Source organism: Lucilia sericata, unplaced genomic scaffold, assembly GCF_015586225.1.
Source record: "Lucilia sericata isolate MDLA Ls3-8-SP2 unplaced genomic scaffold, ASM1558622v1 Contig000272F_arrow, whole genome shotgun sequence".
Taxonomy (NCBI): Eukaryota; Metazoa; Arthropoda; class Insecta; order Diptera; family Calliphoridae; genus Lucilia; species Lucilia sericata.
The window spans coordinates 235,672-259,428 of NW_023994297.1; the positions used below are offsets into that span (position 1 = coordinate 235,672).

Below are 23,757 nucleotides of genomic sequence, written 5' to 3' on the forward strand. Positions count from 1 at the left end.
GGAAATTAAATCTACTTTTCAGAAATTCATAAATTTTTTATCAATTCAGAAATTTATGGACAATTTTAAAAAAATTGTTAACGAAAATTTACAGTTATATAGATTTTTTCATTGAGAATGAAATTTGTTATCACGAATCCCTTAATTCCCAAAAAAGTTTTGAAAATTCCCAATTTTTTTTTTTTAATTTTTTGGCCATAATACCAGGCGCGGGGTCATCGAAATCATATTGGGCCATTTAAAAAAGGTTACTATTATTGGATATCGACTATGCGATTTGAGATTTTTTGCCCTAAATTTGAATTTTAGATAATAATATGCCTTTTTGACATGCACCTGGTCCCCTCGGTATCAAAAAATAGAAATCAATTTGTTAAAAAAAAAAAAAAGAAAAACGAAGAAAATCGGGAAACAGTTGGACCCTCTGATATTAAAAAACTTGAGTAGGGTCGGTAAAAACGTTGAAAATTTATAATGTCCTATTTTGCGGACCTCGGACTACCTAAACTCGTCAACACTTCCTCTTTACAGAATTATTTCCCTCTCTTTTTATTTACATACCACTGTGGGTTATAACAGCGCGAAGATGCCTTTTCTTTATAAAATTTTCGAATTTGAAGTTATGCCACTTTAATAGTAAATTAGCAATATAAGATTCGGCAAACATCTATATTTTTTGGTAAAATTGTTTGTATCGCTTGTTTAACAAAATAGCCCAGCAATTTCTTTGTTATTAATTAATAATTACGATTAACATTGCCAATATAGAATTATATATTTAAAGTCGTATTTCTTTTAATTGTTATTACTTTTTTTGTTTTTAAATTTGATAATTTATTTTTGTTTATATTAATCGAATTTTGTTTTTATTTTATTAAACTTTTTCATATTTAACGTTTTTTTCTTTATTTATTTGTAATACTATATAAAAATACGCTAAAATTTTTTATATGATTTTGTTTTTTTACTTTATTTTTAATATGCTAGAAGAGGAAAACAACCAAAACTAAATCCTTAAAATGAAAACTTTTTTGAAAGTTAGTTGTTAAAAAAAAAATAATGAATAAAACAAAATTTTTAAAATTTTTTAATGCTTGTTTTTTTGTTTGAGTTTTTAATTTTTAATGTTAAGAGACGTTTCTTTTTTGTTGTTGTTGTGATTGATTCTTTATAGATCTTATGATATATTTTCTATAAATTTGTTAAGTTTTTGTTTAAAGTGCATATTTTACAATGTATAAATTATTTATTACTTAAAAACTAAAAAAATATTAAGAAACAATATTGTATGAGAGTGGGTGAAAGAAGGAAGAGGGAAAGGTTTTGGGAAACAAAGAGTAAGGGATAGTGTTTGTTGTAGGTTGTATACAAAATAATGTCTTTGTGTTTCTTTAAAAAAACCAACTATTTTAAACAAATTATTATAAATTACAGTTTTTTAAAATTAAAAAAAAAATAATTATGTAAATTAATATAAATGTGGGTGCATATATGATTACTATTTTAAAACTTAATATTACAATAATTTTTTAAACTTTCTTTTAAAAGAAAATATTTTAAAATTAAAGAAGAAAATTTATAATAAAAAATATTTGTAAGATAAGCCAAGCAATTGTTAAGAAGTATCTGTAACTTTTGAAAAATCAAATATTCCATTTAAAAATTATAAAAAAAAAATAAAATAAAACGTGTGCGTGTCAGGTTAAGTTGTTCTTTTATACTTTGAATTGTTTTAATGGGAAGTTAACTTGATTTTCAATTAGTTTGGTATTGATATTTAACGTTGTTTTATGAACGCTTGTCGAAAAGAAAGTGTATATTGCGTTATATTTATGAATATGTGTATACAGGCAAAATTAAAACAATTATAATTAGAGTAAAATTATTGTAATAGTTGTGAAATAGAAGAAATTGGTTAAGAAAAATATTGTAGAAATATTGCAGTATATAAAAAAAGATGAGTTTAAGAGAGAAGGGAAAGTTTAAACTAATTAAAAGTGCTTCTTTATTAAAAATTAAAATGGGTAGAAAAAATATATATTATTAAGTATAAATGAAAATCAAATCTGTAACATTATTTTGTTTAAAAACTTATTTTAATAAAAATATTAAACATCTCAACTTTGTTAGCTCGAACTTTAAATCTGAAATAATAATTTTAGATGTTAAACTACAAGATATTGTACGCAAATCATACAAATAGGTTTCTTTTTCACTTTCTTTAAAATCGTTAAAAAAAAAAAAGAAACGAAAAATTCGAAAATCAACTTCGAATTTATTTTATGTATTTAACTAATGTTACTAAAAAATTTGTGTATTTGAACTACAAACATACAAATCTCAAACTCATCTTTTCTCAAGGGAGTAGTTAATTTTATACAATTTAATTTAAATTTTGAAAGAAAAAGACATACAGAGACATACATACAGTGTGATTATTTTGCAAGAAAAAGTAAGAATAAGAAGCTATAAAATCAGAAACTAAGTTAATAATATTTAATTAAAAGAGTTTTTGAATAGCTGGATGAAGTATGAAGCATTAAAATTAAAAAAAAGAAATAATTTCTACTTATTAGTTGTTTTTGTTGTTGTGTTGAATTTGTTGTAAAACTTAAGAAATAAATAATTCATTCATGATCATGACATCAGTTTGTTGAAGATTGTTCTTGTGGTCCTTGTGTTGGTGGTTGTATTTGTTTTTGTTGTTGTTGTTGTTGCTGTTTGTATGATGAAGACAACGACGACGACAGATACTACCGATGTGGCGACGATGATGACAACTATGACGGCGACGACGACAACTAAGACAATAGTTTTATTTTGTATTTTGACAACGGCAGCATAATAAATTATATGAAAACCTCTTCTCCTACTCCTTCTTCTTCTCCTCCTTCTTCTTAACTCTAAACACAGTTGTAGTAGTAGTAGCAGCAGCATCAGTAGTAGTAATAGTAGAGATATTAAGAGGTTTCTTTGGGATGACGTTGTCTTTGTACGGACGTTTTATTGCTACCGTCTACTAATGAGGCCATTTGGTGGGGCTTGTTGGCTAGCCGTATGCATAAGTTCCAATTCCACCAGCAATGGAAAATGATCGGAGGGTATATGTGGGTGAGGACAACCCACGACTTTATTTTCTCGCAACCATTCGTTGGAGATGGGACCCAAAAGGCCCAACGGTACCATGCCTGTTTTGGTATAGAATATATAATCGATAATGCCCTTAAAGTCGAACGTATAGTTAGTGTGCGGCATTATGTCTTCACTGTAGGCGGAGGCCAGCTTAAAGGAATGCGTAAACTCACTGGTGTCATTCGAGAGTAAACGTTGTAGACAGGCCTTATAGCCCATATCCTTGAAGTCACAATGATCCATGTGAACGCGTCCTTTGCTCAAAAACTCAATAACACCAGAATCAGGCAAAGAATTAAAATCACCACACAACAATAGTTGTACACTATTTGAGTCATTCTTATGGCCAGGCCTAAAACTGTGACTAGCCTCGTCTATAATTGATTTTAATTCATTGCTTAACATCATGGTCTGTATAAGTTTGACATCACAAAATTCCGGATCCCAATGAATGTGAGCAGTGCACACTAAGAGAGCTTGAGATATCTGTGTAACTTCGGTAATAGGATCCCAGGCAGTTTCTTTGACTTTAAGTAAAGCAGCTAAACCGATGTTGTCCTTGGGCATAACACGATTCAACATGTTGTCTGAACCCTCTGCGTTGGCCATTGCTAATTGATTGAATTCAATTAAGTGTTCTTTAATAAGAGAAAATCTATAGGAAAACAAAATATGAAACATTACAATCCACTAGTAAAACAAAATCAAAATGTATTGCATACTTTGAGGCTCTAAAGAAAATAGCGCAACCATCAACATATTTACGTTCCATTTCAGACATTGTCTTGGCTCTTGACTTGGGTGAGAATATGCCCTCATAACCATCATTCTTTAATTCGGGTAAAAAGAAATTATAAAACTGTTCCGTTTCAATTTCTTGTAAACTTATTATATCAGCCGAATAATGACGTATCTCATCGAGTATGGCTTTTTTCCTGTACTCCCAGCTAAGAGCCCATGACGGACAATAGCCATACATTTGACGGGTGGCATATTTATCGCATAGAACATTGTAACACATGACGGTAAAAATGCCTATAAAAGAATTAAAAATTTCAAAAGTTAAAAAAATATATAATGAAGAACTATCTTAGAGATACTTACAGGCTGGTCTGGTTTTGTTAGGCTTCGCCAATGGTATCCATGGCCGCTGAGGTGGTGGTGTTACAGAAACTAAAAATAAATTTAAACGAATTTTAATTAGTATGGAACTTTTATTCTAGAATATTTTTTTTATCAAAGGGAACATTTTCCATATCGAAATACTTTTTTCTACCAAAAGTCACAAAATATATGATATATGTATATGAAATTGGAAATCTAACATTTTTAACTATTGCGTCTTTGCAACATCCAAAATCCTGTATAGCTCTCAATGAAAAGAAAATAAGAAGCATTTGTACAAATAAATGAGTTCTGAGGTGCCCTCTTCCTTAATCTATATATATATAAATGAAAGTGTGTTTGTATGTATGTATATTTGTGCTTTATAGACTGCTAAACGGCTGGACCGATTTTCCTGAAATTTTCACAGTTTCTTCCTGTATGTCTGGAAGGAACTATAGGCTACTTTTTATGTTGAAATTTCATGTGGGCGACGTGCCACGCCCACATTAAGAAAATATTAAATTAGTATATCTGAGATAATATAATAGTTAGTCTTCAAATTTTGTCGGAGCAACTTTAGTATCAATATAATTATTTAAGACAAAAAGTGGGCGGATTAGCATTAGGGGGTGTGGCACCTCCGATATAAATTAAATACAAAAATTCGTTTATCTTGGAAACTATTACAGTTAGAATATTAAAAATTTGCACGAGTAACTTTAACATCCATGTAAACATTTTGGGAAATAAATTGGTGGACTACCCATGAGGGGAGCAGCACCTCCCATATTAATAAAATATAAAAATTGGTTTATCTGGGAAACTAATAGAACTAAATTCTTCAAATTTTGCACTAAGAACTTAAATATTCATCTGAACATTTTGGAGAAAAAAAAGGGGACTTTCGTCATGGGGGGCTTGGAGCCCCCATATAAATTAAATAGGAAAATTATTATATCTGAGAAACTATTAGAGCTAGAATCTTCAAATTTTAATTGAAGAACTTTGACATTCATGTGAACATTCAGAGAATAACGGGCGGACTTTCAAGGGGGGGCTTGGCACCTCACATATGAATTAAATACAAAATTTCGCTTATCTGGGAAACTAATAGAACAAGATTCTTCAAATATTGCAAGAAGTACTTTATTATACATATGAACATTTTGGAGAAAAAAAGGGCGGACTTTCATCTGGGGGCTGTGAGTTCCCATATGAATTAAATAGAAAAATTCGTAAATCTGAGAAACTATTAGAGCTAGAATCGGCAAATTCTACATGAAGATCTTTGACATTAATGTGAACATTTAGAGAATAACGGGCGGACTTTCAATGGGGTCCTGGCACCCCCTATATGAATTAAATACAAAATTTCGTATATCCGGAAAAATATTAGATTTTTTTTTTTAATTTGTCATCGATTACATTAAAATCTTAATTAACGTTCGGAAAAAATGTATCTCTGGAAAACATTACAGTTAGAATCTTCAAAATTATTAAGAAGATTTTTTATTTAAATTGCTTTTAGGGTAGCAAATCACACTGGGCATAGCTAGTTTTATATAAAATAAAAATACAAGTTGTAGAAAAAATTGCAATTCTTGCAATGATGTTAGTTTGTTGCTAATTTCAAGGTGGTGTAAATTGTTTTTAAGGTACATACTTATAAAACTAACATATGGTGAAAGTAACCCACAAATTACTTCCGTGTCACTAAAATTTACAAAACTGAAAGCAAAAAACAATAACAAAAACAACAATCACTTAACAGATTTCGAAATAAAAAACAAAATAAAAACAAATCAGTAAACGCATCGTAGTAAATTGTCACTTTTAAAAGTTTAACTTTAAAAAATTGGACACGATTTTTAATGAAATTAAAAATAAACAAAAAAAGTTTTGCATGCTCTTTCGCAAACAGATAATTTCCATAGTAAAGAAAGAACTAAACACATATTGAGAAACATACATAAAGACATTTGGATACATAGATGGTGGGGGTAAGCACAGCAAGTGTATGAGTTGTGTAGTTGGTAAGGTGCTAGTAGAGCAACATGCAAATCATGCTCACACTACTTATACTCTAGCACATATAGCAAATCAAATCAATATTAAACTAATCCAAAAACCTGTTGTCTTTACTATAGTAAGTAGTATTTTTTTCTTGTTGATCATAACAAAAACACTACTACTACTATTATTTACAAATAAAAACTACAACAGTAACCTGTTTTTTCTTCGATATGAGTAAATACAACAGCAACAACAACTCAATACTACAAATGAAAACGACAGTGTTAATCAATGATAGTTTTGTTATTGTATTTTGTATGTTTATGCAAAAAAGAAACCAAAACAAAAACAAATAAACTTAAATATCAAACTGTTACTTGAAAAGTAAGTGTTTTAGCAAAACATAAAAGTGAGAGAGATGGGGAGACAGACCCCTTTAAGATATGAATTTGCAATTGCATAGTGCCATGCTTGTTAAAATGCTAGTCATTGTTTTTTTAAATTTGTTGTTGGTTTTGTTTTTCAGGCGCTATGACGCGATATTTGTATACACTACAAATAAAAATAATTGTTTTCATTTTGTTTGGGAAAAAATATACAAACAAAAGACCAGCAAAAAAAAATATGTGTATAAAGCTCTTTACAATGATCAGCTGTTGTTATTCAAATGTACAGTGAGTTTCAAATGTATTTCTAAAATACCATTTTGTCAAATTTAGATCATTTATAAATTTTTAGGTTTAATAGAACCCTTATAAACAAATAAAATACGAGATAACTTTTCACCAAGCAGAAATATATTCCAAAATAATTTAATTTTAATAAATTTAAGTATATTTCGTATTGGGTCAAATATTTGGTTCAGTTATAAAATCGTGTTGGAATAAATTTAAATGAATATTGTATAACAAAGGACAAATCCATTAGTTAAGAGTTTCAGATGTCATAATAAATTTTAACAAGTAGAATATAGGCAGTGTCTAGATTTGAAAAATATTTATCGTGGGACAACTGTCAATTGTTTGTTTATATCAATGCTTACGAGAAACAAAATGATGCGGCCTATACCGGATAATTTTTTATCATGCTAACAATTTGACGTTCAGCATAACAAAAATGTATCAAATCTAGACACAGGGTTAAATTTAGAGTGCATTTCGGAAAATATATATCAGAGTGATTCTCGGAATAGGATATTTTTATCGTGGGACAACTGTTAATTGTTTGTTGATATCAATGCTTAGGAGAAACAAAATGATGCGGCCTATACCGGATAATTTTTTATCTTGATAACAATTTGATGTTTAGCATAACAAAAATGTATCAAATCTAGACACAGGGTTAAATTTAGAGGGCATTTCGGAAAATATATATCAGAGTGATTCTCGAAATAGGATATTTTTTTAAAAATTATCAAAAACAAATAATTTTTCTCAAATTTTATCATTATGTCAAATTTATGGAAGGAATTATTGACAATAAACTGATTTTTTGTAACAGGTCTTTTATAGGAGGTAAAGTCAATTATGGACCTCATAAAATTTTAGTTGTGGCGAATTTTATCGGTATATACAGCTATTTTTAAAACAGTAATGAGCGTTAAAGTCATTTTTTGGAGAAAATCTTAAAAATTTTAATTATGAACCGATCTTCATAAAACTTTATATAGACATTTCGGTTCCTATAAATCTTATTTATATAGTTAAAAAAATATTGATTCATAATTCGATAATTTTGAAAAGCTTAGAAGTTCTCATAATTGTCTGATATTTAGCCAATAAAAAGTCAAAAAACAATTTTGTTTACTCCCCACTGTAAACTAAAAAAATAAACAATAATACCCCATTAAACACTTTAGTGCGGTTTGTCGTTGAGTTTTTTGAAATCATGTGAATCATTTGTATATACCTCATCAAAAGCTCAATACATACTCCATTTGGCAAACATTAAATACGAATTTAGTTGTTATTTTTTTTTTTGTTTGGTTAACTTATTCCAAGAAAATAAATTCAAAAGACGAATAATATCTATTGTAAAACCTTTTACTTTTGTTTTATAATTTTGTTTCCACAATTATTATTTCGGCATTAAAGCCATCAAATGAACAAACCGAAAGACTTAAAGCGATTATTTGTTTCTTAAATAAGAAGAGGTAAACAAAATATTGTTGTATAATTTATTATTATTGCTATTATTGTTATTGTTTGGTTTGTGGTTAGATAGATACATACCTACATAGATAGATGTATGTATATGAAGTGTTTATGCATTTTCGAATATACATATCTATCTGTCTATTGGGTTTATTTGATTTTTGTGTATGACTTAAAGTGTTAGTTATTTCTTTTTTTTTATATGTGAGTATGAATATTTATTTTAATTTCGATTTCAATTTTTGTTTAAATTGTTTTTAAAAATGTTTGCTTTTGTTTTATTTTGATTGTTTTTTTTTTCTGTAGTAGTAGTTTTTTTTGCTTTTTTTCTGGTGTTTTATGAGTATTTTTTTTTTGCCGTCTCAGCTGTAACTTTATTCAACTGCTGGTGCTGCTGTTCGTTTGCTTGCTCTTGGTGCTGGAAAAACTTTCACTTTTATTTCGAAATGTCTGTATTTATTTAAAGTTAATTTTGCCTTTTTCTTTATAATAGTTGTTATATATTTTGTATGTTTTAATTTTCTTTAAGACAAAAACTTACGAAAAAAAAAAATTTTATTAACTGACAGCTTGAATTTTAAGCTATTGTTTTATTGTCGTTAAACATAATTATTTATGTAAGTATGTTTATAATTTTAGTTTTATTATTTTTGTATGTAAATTTGTTTATATAATTTATCTTAATTTTATGCTAATAAATATTTTTGAACATATTTAAGAAGTTTTTGTCTACTGAAACTTAGTAAATTGATTAAGCAGTCATAATTTGTGAATATATATTTGTTTTGTGGTTCATCATCATCTACTGGTTTTCAAAAAGCATAAATCATTAGGAAATATGTTTAACATTGTATAAACAATTAGGAAATTTGTTTAACAATGAAACTAATGTGAGTTTTTGTTAATTTGTCAAATGATGACAGAGAAAATAAGAAGGTGACCCATAGGTCAAGAAATTATTAATATGGTTTCCATAAAATCATATGAAATGAGGAAATGAGGGAACCTTTATCCGGAAAATTAAATAACGAACAAGTCGGTTTTAGTGATATTAAAAAAAATAAATAAATAACCGCAATATAGAGCTTTTTGAGAGGACAACAGCTATAACAGTTTTGTTTAATACATTTCACTTTAATTGCTTAATAATTTCCTAAAGAGACGAACTAAGGCCGGGCGCATGAACTTTCTTCCCTGTGATATGACAACCAAAAGCTTCTCTTTATTAATAGGCCTACGGCCGGGCGAAACGACTCTATGATATGTCCCACAACGGCTACGCTTAGTAAATATTTCCAACGTGCTCTTGAAATGCGGAAAGTTAATTCATAGCAATACCGATATTCGATATACCCCAGAGGAAAAATTGTTTACACCTTTCCGAAGAGCCTCTATCCACCATATAGTTTCTGTTGTGATATAAGTAATACATATAGTAATACATATAATAAATGAGGGAACCTTTATCTGGAAAATTAAATAACGAACAAGTCGGTTTTAGTGATATTAAAAAAATAAATAAATAAATAAATAACCGCAATATAGAGCTTTTTGAGAGGACAAAAGCTATAACAGTTTTTTTTAATACATTTAACTTTAATCGCTTAATAATGATTTCCTAAAGAGACGGACTATGGCCGGGCGAATCAACTTTCTTCCCTGTGATATGTCAACCAAAAGCTTCTTTTAATTAATAGGCCTACGGCCGGGCGAAACGACTCTATGATATGTTCCACAACGGCTACGCTTAGTAAATATTTGAAATGCTGAAAGTAAATTCATAGCAATTCCGATATACCCCAGAGGAAAAATTGTTTACACCTTTCCGAAGAGCCGCCATATAGTTTCTGTTGTGATATAAGTAATACATATAATCATGTAACTCTCCAAAAAAGCTTTCAATGATTTTGCATTAGAATGAATAATTACCCTACCAAAAAAATTCAATTTGATTTATATAACTCTGTGCTTATTAGGTTACCAACACTGTCTACAATCTCCTACTTAAACCTTGTAAAAAAAACAACAACAATCTAATTTATTTTAATTAAATTACAAACAAGAAAAATGTTACAAATTTTTGCAGCATATTTTTTAAAATCTAAAATATGAAATCTGCAATTCCTACAGCAATTTATAAATGAAGAAAAATAGAGAAACAAAAAAAAAAAAAAAAACAAAAGAGAGAAAGTACTTTAAATTGGATCAAATAAATTTATTACTACAAACAAACAGAAATTTTGAACGAAACTAAAAAATAATATAAAAGAACCAAATATGCCACCAAGTAAGAGGTCTCCTACGTAAACTGGGAGATGGAAAAAAAGGCAAAAAATACAATATTGAATTTTCATAAACGTTACAACAACAAATATAATAATAAAACTTAAAACATACATAAAAACTCAACCTTTCAACCTACGCCAAGATAAATTTTGTTTATACGAAAAAAAAACATAAATATCAAAACATTGAAATGACAGTTAAATGAAAGAAAGTCGACTAAAAACGCTATAAATTTATTTCAAGAGAAGGGAACTCAAACGGACAGACGGATGTACAACACAATGCAACAATCAAAAATGCTGTAGAAGAAAAATGTTTATATGAAAAAACACCCGCGCTTTCTAAAAGTTAGTTTTGAAAATATAAAAAAAAACTACGAAATATAATAAAGATTGAATGCACATTTACAAAGACTGAAAAGCAGATAGACAGACAGACAACTGCAGCAGAAAAGTAATATGTTGTGAGTTGTATTGCAACACTATAACTACTTACTACCAACATACAGTTGCGGATGATGATGATGACGACGATTGAACAAATATCTGATCTGTCGTTTTAAATGCATTTCAAAAATGCACTCACTATAAGTTTTACATTGAAAAGTCAATTAATATTAAATTTAATGAAATTGATTCCTTTTGTTTTTAACTTGAATTATACACGCGATATGTTTAAATTTGTTGAAATTTAAGCGAAAGGTTTACGAAAATATAAAATTGTCTGAATTATTTCTTTATTTTCATCAATTTCACAATTTCCATATAAAAAAAAAATACAAAATCAGGGTAAATGAACTGAAAATCATTCATATAAACCAAGGTTAACTACCGGTATAATACGATTAAGTAAATTAACCGTTATATAAATGTTATGTATAAAAAAAAGTTTGTTTTAAAAATTAAATTAAGGAGACTGAGATCAAAAAATATTCTAAATATTTCCCCAAACAGAATTGCCACAGAACTGTGTAAATTTACAGTGTTGACAATTTAATGCACTTAGGGCCAATCTTTAGGTGAAAGATTAGCGATTAAATTAAAATTAATCCTCGAAAAATGTTTTTGAGTACTCAATTAGTTAATTTTGTTTGCAAGTTTAAGCGCCCAATGGAGGTGGTTTAATCTTAAGCACGAAATGCAAAAGTGTAAACAGCTGATGCAAAAAATTTAATAAAATTTTTATAAATATAAACATTAAAATGTTCTATTTATTGATTAGTATAAATTATGGACACTTCAAAATACATTTTTTTTGTTTTTAATTTAAGTTTTCATTAATTTTCATATTAAATTTACAATTGTCTTCTTCTTTTTTATAAAATATGCATTGTTTTGATTACAAACAGTGATATTTTCTGTTATTTTGTATGGCAACACTGCGAAGTTTAATCTTGTACTCAAAAACATCAAAGGGGATTAACATAAGATTAAATTTATTTTTAGATTAACTGATCTGATTATTAATTGGCATTTGATTACCATCTCAAAAACCCGCTCTTATTGGTGTTATTGCCACTGGGTCAACTAATACCCCTCTAGCAGTTGCAAGAATCAGACAAATGTCAACATTTTGTACATGAATCAAACAGTCCCAGCCCAAGTGAATCAAGGGCCGATGTTCTCGAACTAAATTCATTTTTTAAAGGTTTTCATCTACAATTTTTTTTTCATCTACAAAGGAAACAAGTTCTTAAGGTTACTTCGGATAAAAATACCAAGATCTACTATTTCAACCATTAATGGGAGTGATTGCTTTTAATAGGTTAAATGGGAACTGTCAAACAGAATTTAATTAGTAAATAATTCAGCTGCTAGAAAAATCATTAAAATCGTTATACTTTTTAATTTTCCTAACGTAGGCACCATTTTTAAACAAAATTTTTTCAAAATTTTTCAATTTCCAATAGCCAATATGACAAAGCTACTGCAAAATTGTAACAACTCACATACATAACATAAACAATTTTCACTATACATAAGTTTGTAACATTTGAAGTTTATATTTTTCACCTTTAAATAACTGGACTTTACACATCATTTAAATCTCACTCAGAGTGAACACAAGTTTATCAAATTCATGCTTTTTTTAAATACCAAAAAAAGAGGTGGGTGTTTTGTGTTGTTATAATGCAAAAGCCGCCACTGCCGAGAGAGGAACATGCCGTCGTCTAACTATTAAAAATACATTTTTTTTAATTTAATTTCAAGATTTCAAACATTAAATGAACGATAGTCGTCGTCGGAGATTTTATTTGTTAAAAATTTTTTTTTAAACATAAATAACATTTAAATTAAAACTACAAACCAATTAAAGTAATGTGGAAATATAAAAATAAACATTGAACAGTAAAAAAAACACATTTATAAAATATTTCCATTTACTTATTAAGGAGAATTTAAAATAAAAATGCAGTTCAACTGGTTTATAAGTGCTCAGCGCGCATGTGCAACAGCGATAATGTTTTGAGCAGGGTAACCAAAAAATAGACAGTATAATATTTTTTTAAGTTAGTTATTGAATCGTTGTAGACAGACCCAGCAAAAAAAAAAAGAACTTCCAAAGAAGCGAAAAAGATGTAAAATTTACTCTATTGAAGTATTGAAAACAGATCTGCAGAAGTGATAACTTTAACACAGGCTTGTCATAGGAGGGATGTCCTTTTTATTTGATTCAAAATTCACTAATTCTGAAGTCATTCCCTTTTAGAAGTATGTACTTTGTTTTATTTTTGCTAGGGAATTAAGAAATTTGGCTCAATTTGCAATATTATGTTAGAAAATTCGAAATTAAAATTTAAGTTTCTAAAACAATCTCTAGAAATTTCGAAGTTATGTTCGAAAAGTTTTTACAATAATCTAAGAATTATACCGATTCATAAAAATATAATTCTATTTTTTGAGGCAAATTTCTTATATTTTACAATTTCCAATTCAAACATTTATACCAGTATTCATAAAGATATTATTAATTGCTTATAAACGCTTATTAATACAAAATTTATACAATAAACCATAAATAACTTCATTGAGCGTTTATGAATAAGTCATAATTGTAATAATCATAATTGAATATAAGCTTATTTTAATAAATTGGAATATTGAAGATAATGTTTTAAATATAAATTTTCGGTTGCCCTGTTAATGACTAAATCGCTAATAAGAGAGCGATCAGTTTATGGTTCAACAAAAAAAAATATTTATTGTTGTTGGAAAAATGTTTTCAACAAAACAAAGTATTGAAATAACATCAAGGAATATAATTAGCGATAAAATAATAGCTTTTTCTTTAAAATTTTAAAATAAAAAACAATTATTATAAGTTGAAAAAATTTCAGAAGTTTAGTCGGAGAACTAAGAGAAAAAAACTGATATAAGTTCCGTATATTAATATCTTCAGTTCCATAATAATTTTAATCGAAATAGGATTTCATAGCAGACAAATGTAATTCATCAAGAGTTTATATTGATTTTCTTTTTACAAACATTAAACTGAAATTTAAGATTAAATTTTATATTTCCTAAAAATTTGATTTTTTAATAAAAATAAATCTGACTCGAAGAGTGCTTCGCCTAGCACTACTGTAAAAAAAATCACAACTGCATGCTAAAAAAAGCTCATTTTACTTTTCTTTGCCATGGCCTTATGAAAATGATCGAAAAAGATGTTTCAAAACATAAATGCGCAGAAGCAGGGACAGACAAGATAGCTAAAGTTAAAAAAACAATACGTATACGCATGCGCGTGTTCGCACTTTTTTTTATTTCATTAGGCGTCAAGAAAGAAACTAACAACCATCAGTTTTTTTTTAGTTTCCAAATGATTTCTAGCCTAAGTGCTTAAGCCTAAGCGTAAGCATTGCATTTTTTCCATCAATTTCATTTGTGTTGATCAATAATGGTCAACAGTTGAAATGAAAAAGTAGGAAAAAAACTCAAAACCCAGTTGGCAGTTTAAAGCCGAGTTAATGCATTTGGCGCAAGGTGCCCTGGGTCTCTTAAGCAAAAACAAAAACCAACAAAACAAACTAGTTATCTAATGGTAGTTACTAGTAGTTGTTGTAATAATAATGAAGCACCTGAAAACATGTTATTAACGATCCATTTTTAATTTTTTTCCACTATTATTTTTACCCATTTATATATTTCAATGTGTGTTTATTTAGTTTTGTCTCTAAACGTGACTGGCGGTTTGTCAACTTTATTTTAGCTTCTTTGGCTATACTAGTAGCTGACTGACTGGGTAAATGCTGCTGCATACAAATCAAAATTCAAATTAAACAAAATTGGAAATGCTATATTTGTGCATGTTTAGACAAGAGAGCGAGATACACCAACCAAACACCACACATTTGTATAACATATAGTATTTGTATATTTTTCGATATTTGAATTTCACTTTCTTTTTCGTTACGCTTGCCCAACTTGAAAACCATAAAGATTGTTTTCTATATATAATATTTTTTTTGTAAACGCTTAAAAAAGAAACACTAAAATGCTGAAAATCAAATCAAGGTGCGCTATAAAAAAAATTAATACATACAGTGGTTAAAAGTTTGAATACAATTAAGTAACTTTTACGTTATTTTTAGGATGTAATAAAAATGGTAATCTATTTTATGGAACTTTTAGTAACAAAATGGGAGTAAATTTGAAACTGTTCTTAAAGCAAGTTTTATATATGAAATGAATTGATCGAAATGTTGTTTATATCGATCATGAAATGTTGTTATCTAGGAACTAAGTACATAATAAATATCACAATGCTAAATATCTCTCTCGGCAGAAGAATCGTCTATATGTTAATGGATCATCTATAGACTAAACTGTATAGAATTAGAAATGGTTTAATTTTTCAAAACAATTTTGTAGGATATTATTTTATTAACACGTGCCAACAAAATTTTAAAAAAATCGGAACCCAGAAACCAAGGTATAGGTACTTGATAAGATATCGTGTCCGAAAAATCGTGAAACTCTCGTTTTTTACCATTATGAGAACGTTATTATCGCTTGAAGACATCTTTATTTATAAACCATGTTATGTCGTCTGAAGTGGCCTCTGGTGGGTTAGTTGTTAGTGTTATAGTCTGGTAGACCGGAGGTGGTGGGTTCGATTCCCACCTGAGGCGCTGGTTAAGGAACGCACAACAGGCCCAATAGAGGCCTGGGTGTATTTCTTCGGATTTGATGTATATATGTCTGAAAGTCTAATTTGTCGACAGAGGTTTAAACTCCGTTATATCCTTCTTTCTACTTCGAGTTAACTTAATCCAAAGTTGAAAACTAATTGAAATTGAAAATTGAAATATTTCAAAAATAACAAAAACGAGGTTTTACGATTTTAAGGATTTGATGTGATGCTCAATGCTATAGAAAAGTCCACTGGGTTAAAAATTTGCCTGTGTAATCGGCTCTGCATTTCATTTTAAAAGTTTTTGCCATATCTTGACCCACTTTTTTTTAAATATCGGTCGTAATCTTGAATACATTTATTCCGAAAGATTGAAGAATTAGATATCTAAAACTATTTGGAACAAATTTTGCTAAGAATAATGGGTAACAAGTTACATAGATGAGAAACACGTGTATGGCAAAAATGTAACTCAGTCCAATAGGACTACCATTAGTGCAAATTTCATCCCAATCGGATAACATCGGTTTCACTTGACATGAAAGCAATTTTCTCTTGAAAACATTAAACCGACCAAAATCATTCGCCTACAAAACCACTGTATACATTGCACAAGGTGTATGAAAGTTATTTTCATATCTAAATAAAATTTTATAGTCCATGTTTAATAACAATTGAAAAAATTGGTACTCTTTTTTACAAAAACATTTTTTTTTACTAATTTCTGTTGTTTGTTGTTATATTTTCTTTTAACAAATAATCATACATAATAAAGGGGAGGATGTTATGTTTTTGTGTTAAACATACGCTTCGTTGATTTAACTAATTTACATAAAATTTTATTTGAAAAAATATGGAAATAAAAGACTTTATTTTTTTGGTTAAAACATCGTCACAGACAACATCCAAAGATTTGTAATACATGATAATGGTGATGGTAAAATAAAACAAATTTTGATCTGCATGTTTGACATGATTTATAATAATGTTTATGGAAGTGTTTGCAATAAATAACAGATGAAGGCTTTTCCAACAAATGCATTTACAATCAGCTAGCTATGGTCATTTGAACTGATATTTGAAGTTTCGGCTCGGTTAACCCATCAAAAATTAAACCTTATGTAATTTAAAAAATATACAAAATTCTAAATTATTTCAAAATGTATTACAAATTATATTTTAATATAGTATTCAGTAAATAAAACATTCCATGTTTTTTTTTTATTAGAAACTAATTTCAAATTTATGCAGATTTTATGTTTGTTAAACATTTAAATAAACCTTGATAGTATTATTTTATGATAAAGAAAAAAGTTGTCTTGTTTTTGAAGGTAACTAAGTTTCAATAACTTTTCTAGGCCTAAAACTCTAAAATAAACACATACACACTCATTGAAACCCCATGAACAAACATACTTGAGTCCGAAATATGAACTCGTATCTAAGTATGAGCGTAGTAAGCCTCTCCGTCTGTCTGAGTTATTCAGTGGTATGTACTGTAGTATGTTGTTATAGCTGTTTGATTTGTTTGTCTGTTACTCTATTAAATCGGTGAAATCATAAATTAAACATTTTCTTTAACAATTTTAACAACTTTTTAAGTGGTTGTTGTTACTTTTTCGCTGTTATCGTTGTATTGCTTTTAATAAGTTGTTGTTGCTGTTAGTTATTTGTCATGCAACAAGTGACAGTTTAAATTAGAGGGGGCGCTACTTTTATTCAAACAAACATTTAATATACATATTTTCAGTTATAAACATATTTACATATGTACATTTATACTCGCATGTCATGTAATTAAATATTATTAGTTGTCATCAGCCACAAAATTCAAATAAAAAAATATGCGTAATTTTTTTATAATGAATTTACTTTCCATTTTTTTTTAGATTTCATAATTTTCTACATTTGACATGGTTTCAAAAACAGCAAAAAAAAAACCTCAAACACAAAAACCTAAATTAAAAAAATTATTTTAATTTCGAAATATTTAGTTGTAAGAAAAAGTAACAAATTCCAGTTAAAAGAAAATACGACTTATGTTTTAACTTTTAAAACACTTATTTTGGCCTAATTTAGTTTTAGTTTTTATTAAATAAATTTAAAAAGAGTTTTGGTATCACATTTAATGGATTTATTAAAACCAAATAGCCATTAATTAAAAAAATGTGTTGCGTAAGTTTCTTATAGACATCATGATTAAACATGTTGCCTTAGATAATCTAAAATGTAGTTTACTTAATTAGTATTACTTTTTTTTCTATCTAATAGCTTCTTATTTGGAGAAAAAAATAATAAAATAAAAAGTGGTAGCATGTTTTAGACGTAAAATATAAATTTTGATGCTTCTGTGATAATTATCTTATTTTTATTCAAATTTAAAAGGTATACATTTAAAGAAAAATATCATTTCAAATTAATGATCTATACCAAGCAAGGAAAATATAAATAGTACTAACTTATAAAAAAATAGTAGGGTAGAAGGGGGATCATTCGCCATAGGGGCACATCTGCTAAAGCGAATAACTTGAAAACCGAGTAATCGATTTTATCGCATTATCAAATTTTATTTTCGTTTATCGATTATCTATCATCCCTGAAAGTTTCAAAGATTGACTTTACATATGATGGGAGGCAGACGTGATTAATTGTTTTTCACTGTGTGAATTTTTTGTGCTAACTGTGTGAATTTTTTGTGCTAACTTTTTTAGTTTTTGTGATAAAAAAATATATTGGTCAGTGATAGAACGTCAATAATAGTGAATAATAAGAAATAATAATATTTTCGGTAATATAATTTGAAACCCGAAAAAATTTAAACTAAACCCCAGAACTGCCCGTGGCGCACATTCGCCAAATATATGTAATGCTTGTGATGTAGAACAAAATTTTGTTAAAATATAGAAAAAATCATTAATAATTTGTTTTAATTTTTTGTGAAGTTATGTGAAATAAACAATAAATATCTAGTTTATTATATTTTGTTTAGTGATTTAAAATATAAAACAGCAAAATAAGTTTTTACTTTTTAATTTTTTTGGCTTATTTTACTAATGACAAATCTGCCCCATCCCCTTGGCGTATTTATCCCATGGATGGGGCGGTATCGCCGTTTTTGGTCAGTGCGGAAAAGTTAAAAAAATATGTGTATGAGGATGACTTAGGAAAGACTGAAAGGGATAAAACTAAAGCCAACATATCTAAGTATCCGAACCAAGAAAAAAATTAAGAATATGTATTGTGGTTTTAATTTGAGGCCGGCTTAAAAAAAAAGTGGCTATGGTCCCCCTTCTACCCTACCTTTTAAGTTTTAAAGTACAAAACTAATTTTCCGCTAGACTTAAGGCAAGACAGACTAGACTATAGACTAGAATATAAGAAGGACTATAGACAAGACTATGGACAGGACTATAGACTAGACTATAGACAAGACTATAGACTAGACTATAGACAAGACTATAGACTAGACTATAGACAAGACTATAGACTAGACTATAGACAAGACTATAGACCAGGCTATAGACTAGACTATAGACTACGCTATAGACTACGCTATAGACTAGACTATACACTAGACTATAGACTAGACTATACACTAGACTACAGACTAGACTATAGACTAGACTATAAACTAGACTATAGACTAGACTATAGACTAGACTATAAACTAGACTATAGACTAGACTATACACTAGACTATAGACTAGACTATAGACTAGACTATAGACTAGACTATAGACTAGACTATAGACTAGACTATAGACTAGACTATAGACTAGACTATAGACTAGACTATAGACTAGACTATAGACTAGACTATAGACTAGACTATAGACTAGACTATAGACTAGACTATAGACTAGACTATAGACTAGACTATAGACTAGACTATAGACTAGACTATAGACTAGACTATAGACTAGACTATAGACTAGACTATAGACTAGACTATAGACTAGACTATAGACTAGACTATAGACTAGACTATAGACTAGACTATAGACTAGACTATAGACTAGACCATAGCAGAAATATAGAAGGTAGTCTCAATCAAAAAAATTAAATTTAAATAAGGTTTTTTGACGTTTTCCTTATTTTAAATTTTATATACAGAGTTGCCACATGTTAAAAATAATAATGGATTTCAAGAAATATTTTACAAAAAATGTGTAGTTAATTTATCTAAATAAAATGTATGTTATATTAAAGGAAGTTAATTAAATTACTGATTTCCTCTACAAACTTATAAATAAAACACATTTCGGGTTTATTAAGTGAGAATTTTTTTCATTTTTTTATTTGTTTTCTTTTAAATGACGGTTTAAAAACCTATTCGGAAAAATGTTCGGCCTAGATAAAATCGTTTAACAATTTTCTTATCTAAATCAATTTTAGATAAATTTAACAAATTTGACGTATAATTTGGATTACTTGACAGTGAATTTTCATTATATCTCGGACAATAAATTTGTATAGGTATAATTTTGATCTTTTTTTTCTGAAGTTCTAAAGCCAAATTCTGTAAGACCCATCTTTGAAATAATGTAACCGCCAAAATTCTCTAAACCATCGAATTCAACATCATTTAAATCGCAAATCTCATCTAAAAACTGCTCAGTTTCTTGATTTTCTGAAATCTGTAAAAATAATTAGATTTTTCTATATAAACTTGGATCAATAGTTATTTGCCTCAAGTTGTTCCAAATCATCTATTGGTATTTCGTTTATTGAGCTGAAAATTTGTTGACTTAAAGTTACATCAAGATCTCCTGCCTGAAATTCTAAAATTCTATCTTCACAGTTCGCAGTTTGGGAAAATGCAGCTCATATTTATTCTCTAATTAATTTTACAAATTAGTTTTCAAAGATTTTAATATAAATGTGATTTTATTCAAAAGAACAATTTTTATAATATTTTCTAACTGAATTGAAATTATTTTTATAAATTTTTTACATAAACTTCAAAGCATAATATATAAAAATTTCATTATAAAATGGGAAAAATTAAACTGTATATGGTATCACTAATTTAACGAAAACTTCAAAATCCTTAAGCATGTCAGATAGAGAATTTAAAAAAATAATGAGAGATTGACACTACCTTCTATATTTCTGCTATGGACTAGACTATAGACTAGACTATAGACTAGACTAGACTAGACTATAGACTAGACTATAGACTAGACTATAGACTAGACTATAGACTAGACTATAGACTAGACTATAGACTAGACTATAGACTAGACTATAGACTAGACTATAGACTAGACTATAGACTAGACTATAGACTAGACTATAGACTAGACTATAGACTAGACTATAGACTAGACTATAGACTAGACTATAGACTAGACTATAGACTAGACTATAGACTAGACTATAGACTAGACTATAGACTAGACTATAGACTAGACTATAGACTAGACTATAGACTAGACTATAGACTAGACTATAGACTAGACTATAGACTAGACTATAGACTAGACTATAGACTAGACTATAGACTAGACTATAGACTAGACTATAGACTAGACTATAGACTAGACTATAGACTAGACTATAGACTAGACTATAGACTAGACTATAGACTAGACTATAGACTAGACTATAGACTAGACTATAGACTAGACTATAGACTAGACTATAGACTAGACTATAGACTAGACTATAGACTAGACTATAGACTAGACTATAGACTAGACTATAGACTAGACTATAGACTAGACTATAGACTAGACTATAGACTAGACTATAGACTAGACTATAGACTAGACTATAGACTAGACTATAGACTAGACTATAGACTAGACTATAGACTAGACTATAGACCAGACTATAGATATAGACTAGACTTTAGACTAGACAATAGACTAGTCTATAGACTAGACATGCATTTTCAAAGTATGAAATAAGGCATTACACAATTTCAAAAGGAAATGGTGTTGTTTAATAAACAATTAAATGTACGAGAAAAAAATATGCCATAAGTTATTTAACATTTACTAAATAAGTTGACCGGTCTTTTATTGTTACAGTAAAAAAACTGAAAAAAAAAAATAAAAACAAAAATAATTGTTTACAAATAAATCTTTTTTTAGTTTACACACAGATACAAATTTTAAACATAAAGATATTTTATCTTTCGTGGTATTGTGGACATAACAACGGTTATTTTTAATATTAAACATTTAAGAAAATATAAAAAATAACTTTTTGATGAAGATGACAGATAATAATGATGACGATGATGAAATATTGTTTATAAAAAAAATATAGTTCATCATACGGATTTTTTTGTTGTGGATTAATCCAATTAAACAATTAGGTAACATTTGTTTGTTGTACTCTTATGTTTAATGTCAGATCATTTTGAGATCATTCTTGTTTTTGTTGGTGGTGGTCAAACGGGTATAAAAATTGGTCAAAGTGACAGCCAAAGTAATAAACCCAAATTATAATTTAACAACAATAATAGTAAGCATAAAAGTATCTTAACATATTTTTATTAATAACCATAACATACATTTTTATATGTTTTGTTAAAAAAACACTTATGTTTTTGTTTGAATGTTCTATTTTTTCTTGTTATATTCTTATTTGGTTCAACTTTAATCTTCTTTTTTTGTGTGGCTCCTATATTTTTTTTTTTTTTTTTGTTTTGACTTCTGTTACTTATACACTTATTTTTTCTATATTTATATATTTTTATTTTTGTAAAAAATTTTATTGCTTCTAATGTTGTGTATTACAGTTTTTTCCCCCAAAATAAAGCTTTTTTTTAACTTTTGACAAAACAATACCCTAATGGTAGTCGTTTTTTCGGTTTTTATTTTATTTTGAAGCCGTTAGATTCTTAACTGTTTGACATTTTACATAACCTTCTTTAAAGTAGCGTTGTTGTCTTGTCTGGTTTATAAATTTTTCTTCGTTTTTGGTTTTGTTTATTTGTTGTAAGTATTTTTTAACTGCATATTTATTTTTTTTATTCAGTTGGTTACTATTGGGATATAAAGTAGTTCAATCGTTAATTAACTGGTTATGTGTACATTAAGCGTGTCTGAGAATTTCACCAATTTGATCCTTTTTAATTCTATGACGATAGAGCTTAAACACATAAATGTTCTCTATTAGTAAGCACTATTTCGCATTCAAAATGAGCAACGTTTTATCCCCATACAAGAGATCTCTCGGATTACAGTCGAGAGAAAATTTTATAGATATTATACATTTGAACCTATAATATGGGGACCCATATATGGCTCCTGTAAAAAATTACTGTCTTAATAAAGTCTTCTTACAGGCTTTACGAAATCTCTCTACCAAGTTTCAAGAAGAATTGGTCCATAACTACCTCTACCACCCACATAGATCGTACAATAATTATGGTATTAAGATTTAATTCTACAAAAATTATTCGCTCTAAGAAATTAATCATTCCGAATAACGAAAACCATATTCTCCTGACCTATTTTTATTGAAAATATTTGGAATATTCTTTCTCTTAATGTATGAGTCGACCAAGAGAAGCCTTAACTTAAGGGATTAAAAGGATCCATAAAAAGGGTAATTTTTGGAATAAAAACTTTAATTACAGATTGGGTCAATCATGGGCTGAATGAAAAATACAATATTATTAAGCAAATCATTTTTGTAGAATTTTTTTATAATGCTAAAGTTTTGGAATGATATATTAAAAATAATTTTCTGTGAAATTTAGGTCAATCATGGGCAGATCTTCATATAAAGGTTTTTCAGTATCTATAAAATATGACTCTAACGAATTTCTTCACAATACGTAACGTAATTTTCTGAAGGGGACCTTATATGGGGGATAGGATCCATTAAAGAATGATCTTTATAAAAATTGATAGAGGAGAGTCAGTTATGATCGTTAAACTCATTTTCTGAAGTGGGCGATATATGTATGGGTGAA

General features: G+C 28.2%; 1 protein-coding gene across 4 annotated transcripts in view; it reads right to left on the minus strand.

Annotated features, from left to right (window-relative positions):
• Positions 1 to 1,077: 1,077 nt before the first annotated feature.
• The window catches only part of LOC119603058 (CCR4-NOT transcription complex subunit 6-like), a 68,641-nt gene continuing 45,961 nt past the window's right edge, over positions 1,078 to 23,757 (minus strand). For all 4 annotated transcript variants that reach the window (XM_037954923.1, XM_037954925.1, XM_037954922.1 and 1 more), the window contains 3 exons: positions 4,237 to 4,305; positions 3,855 to 4,167; positions 1,078 to 3,787 (listed from right to left, as the gene is read on the minus strand). In XM_037954923.1, coding sequence (XP_037810851.1) covers positions 3,010 to 3,787; positions 3,855 to 4,167; positions 4,237 to 4,305 — 1,160 coding nt within the window. In that variant the 3' untranslated portion in view covers positions 1,078 to 3,009. The remainder of the gene's footprint in view (positions 3,788 to 3,854; positions 4,168 to 4,236; positions 4,306 to 23,757) is intronic.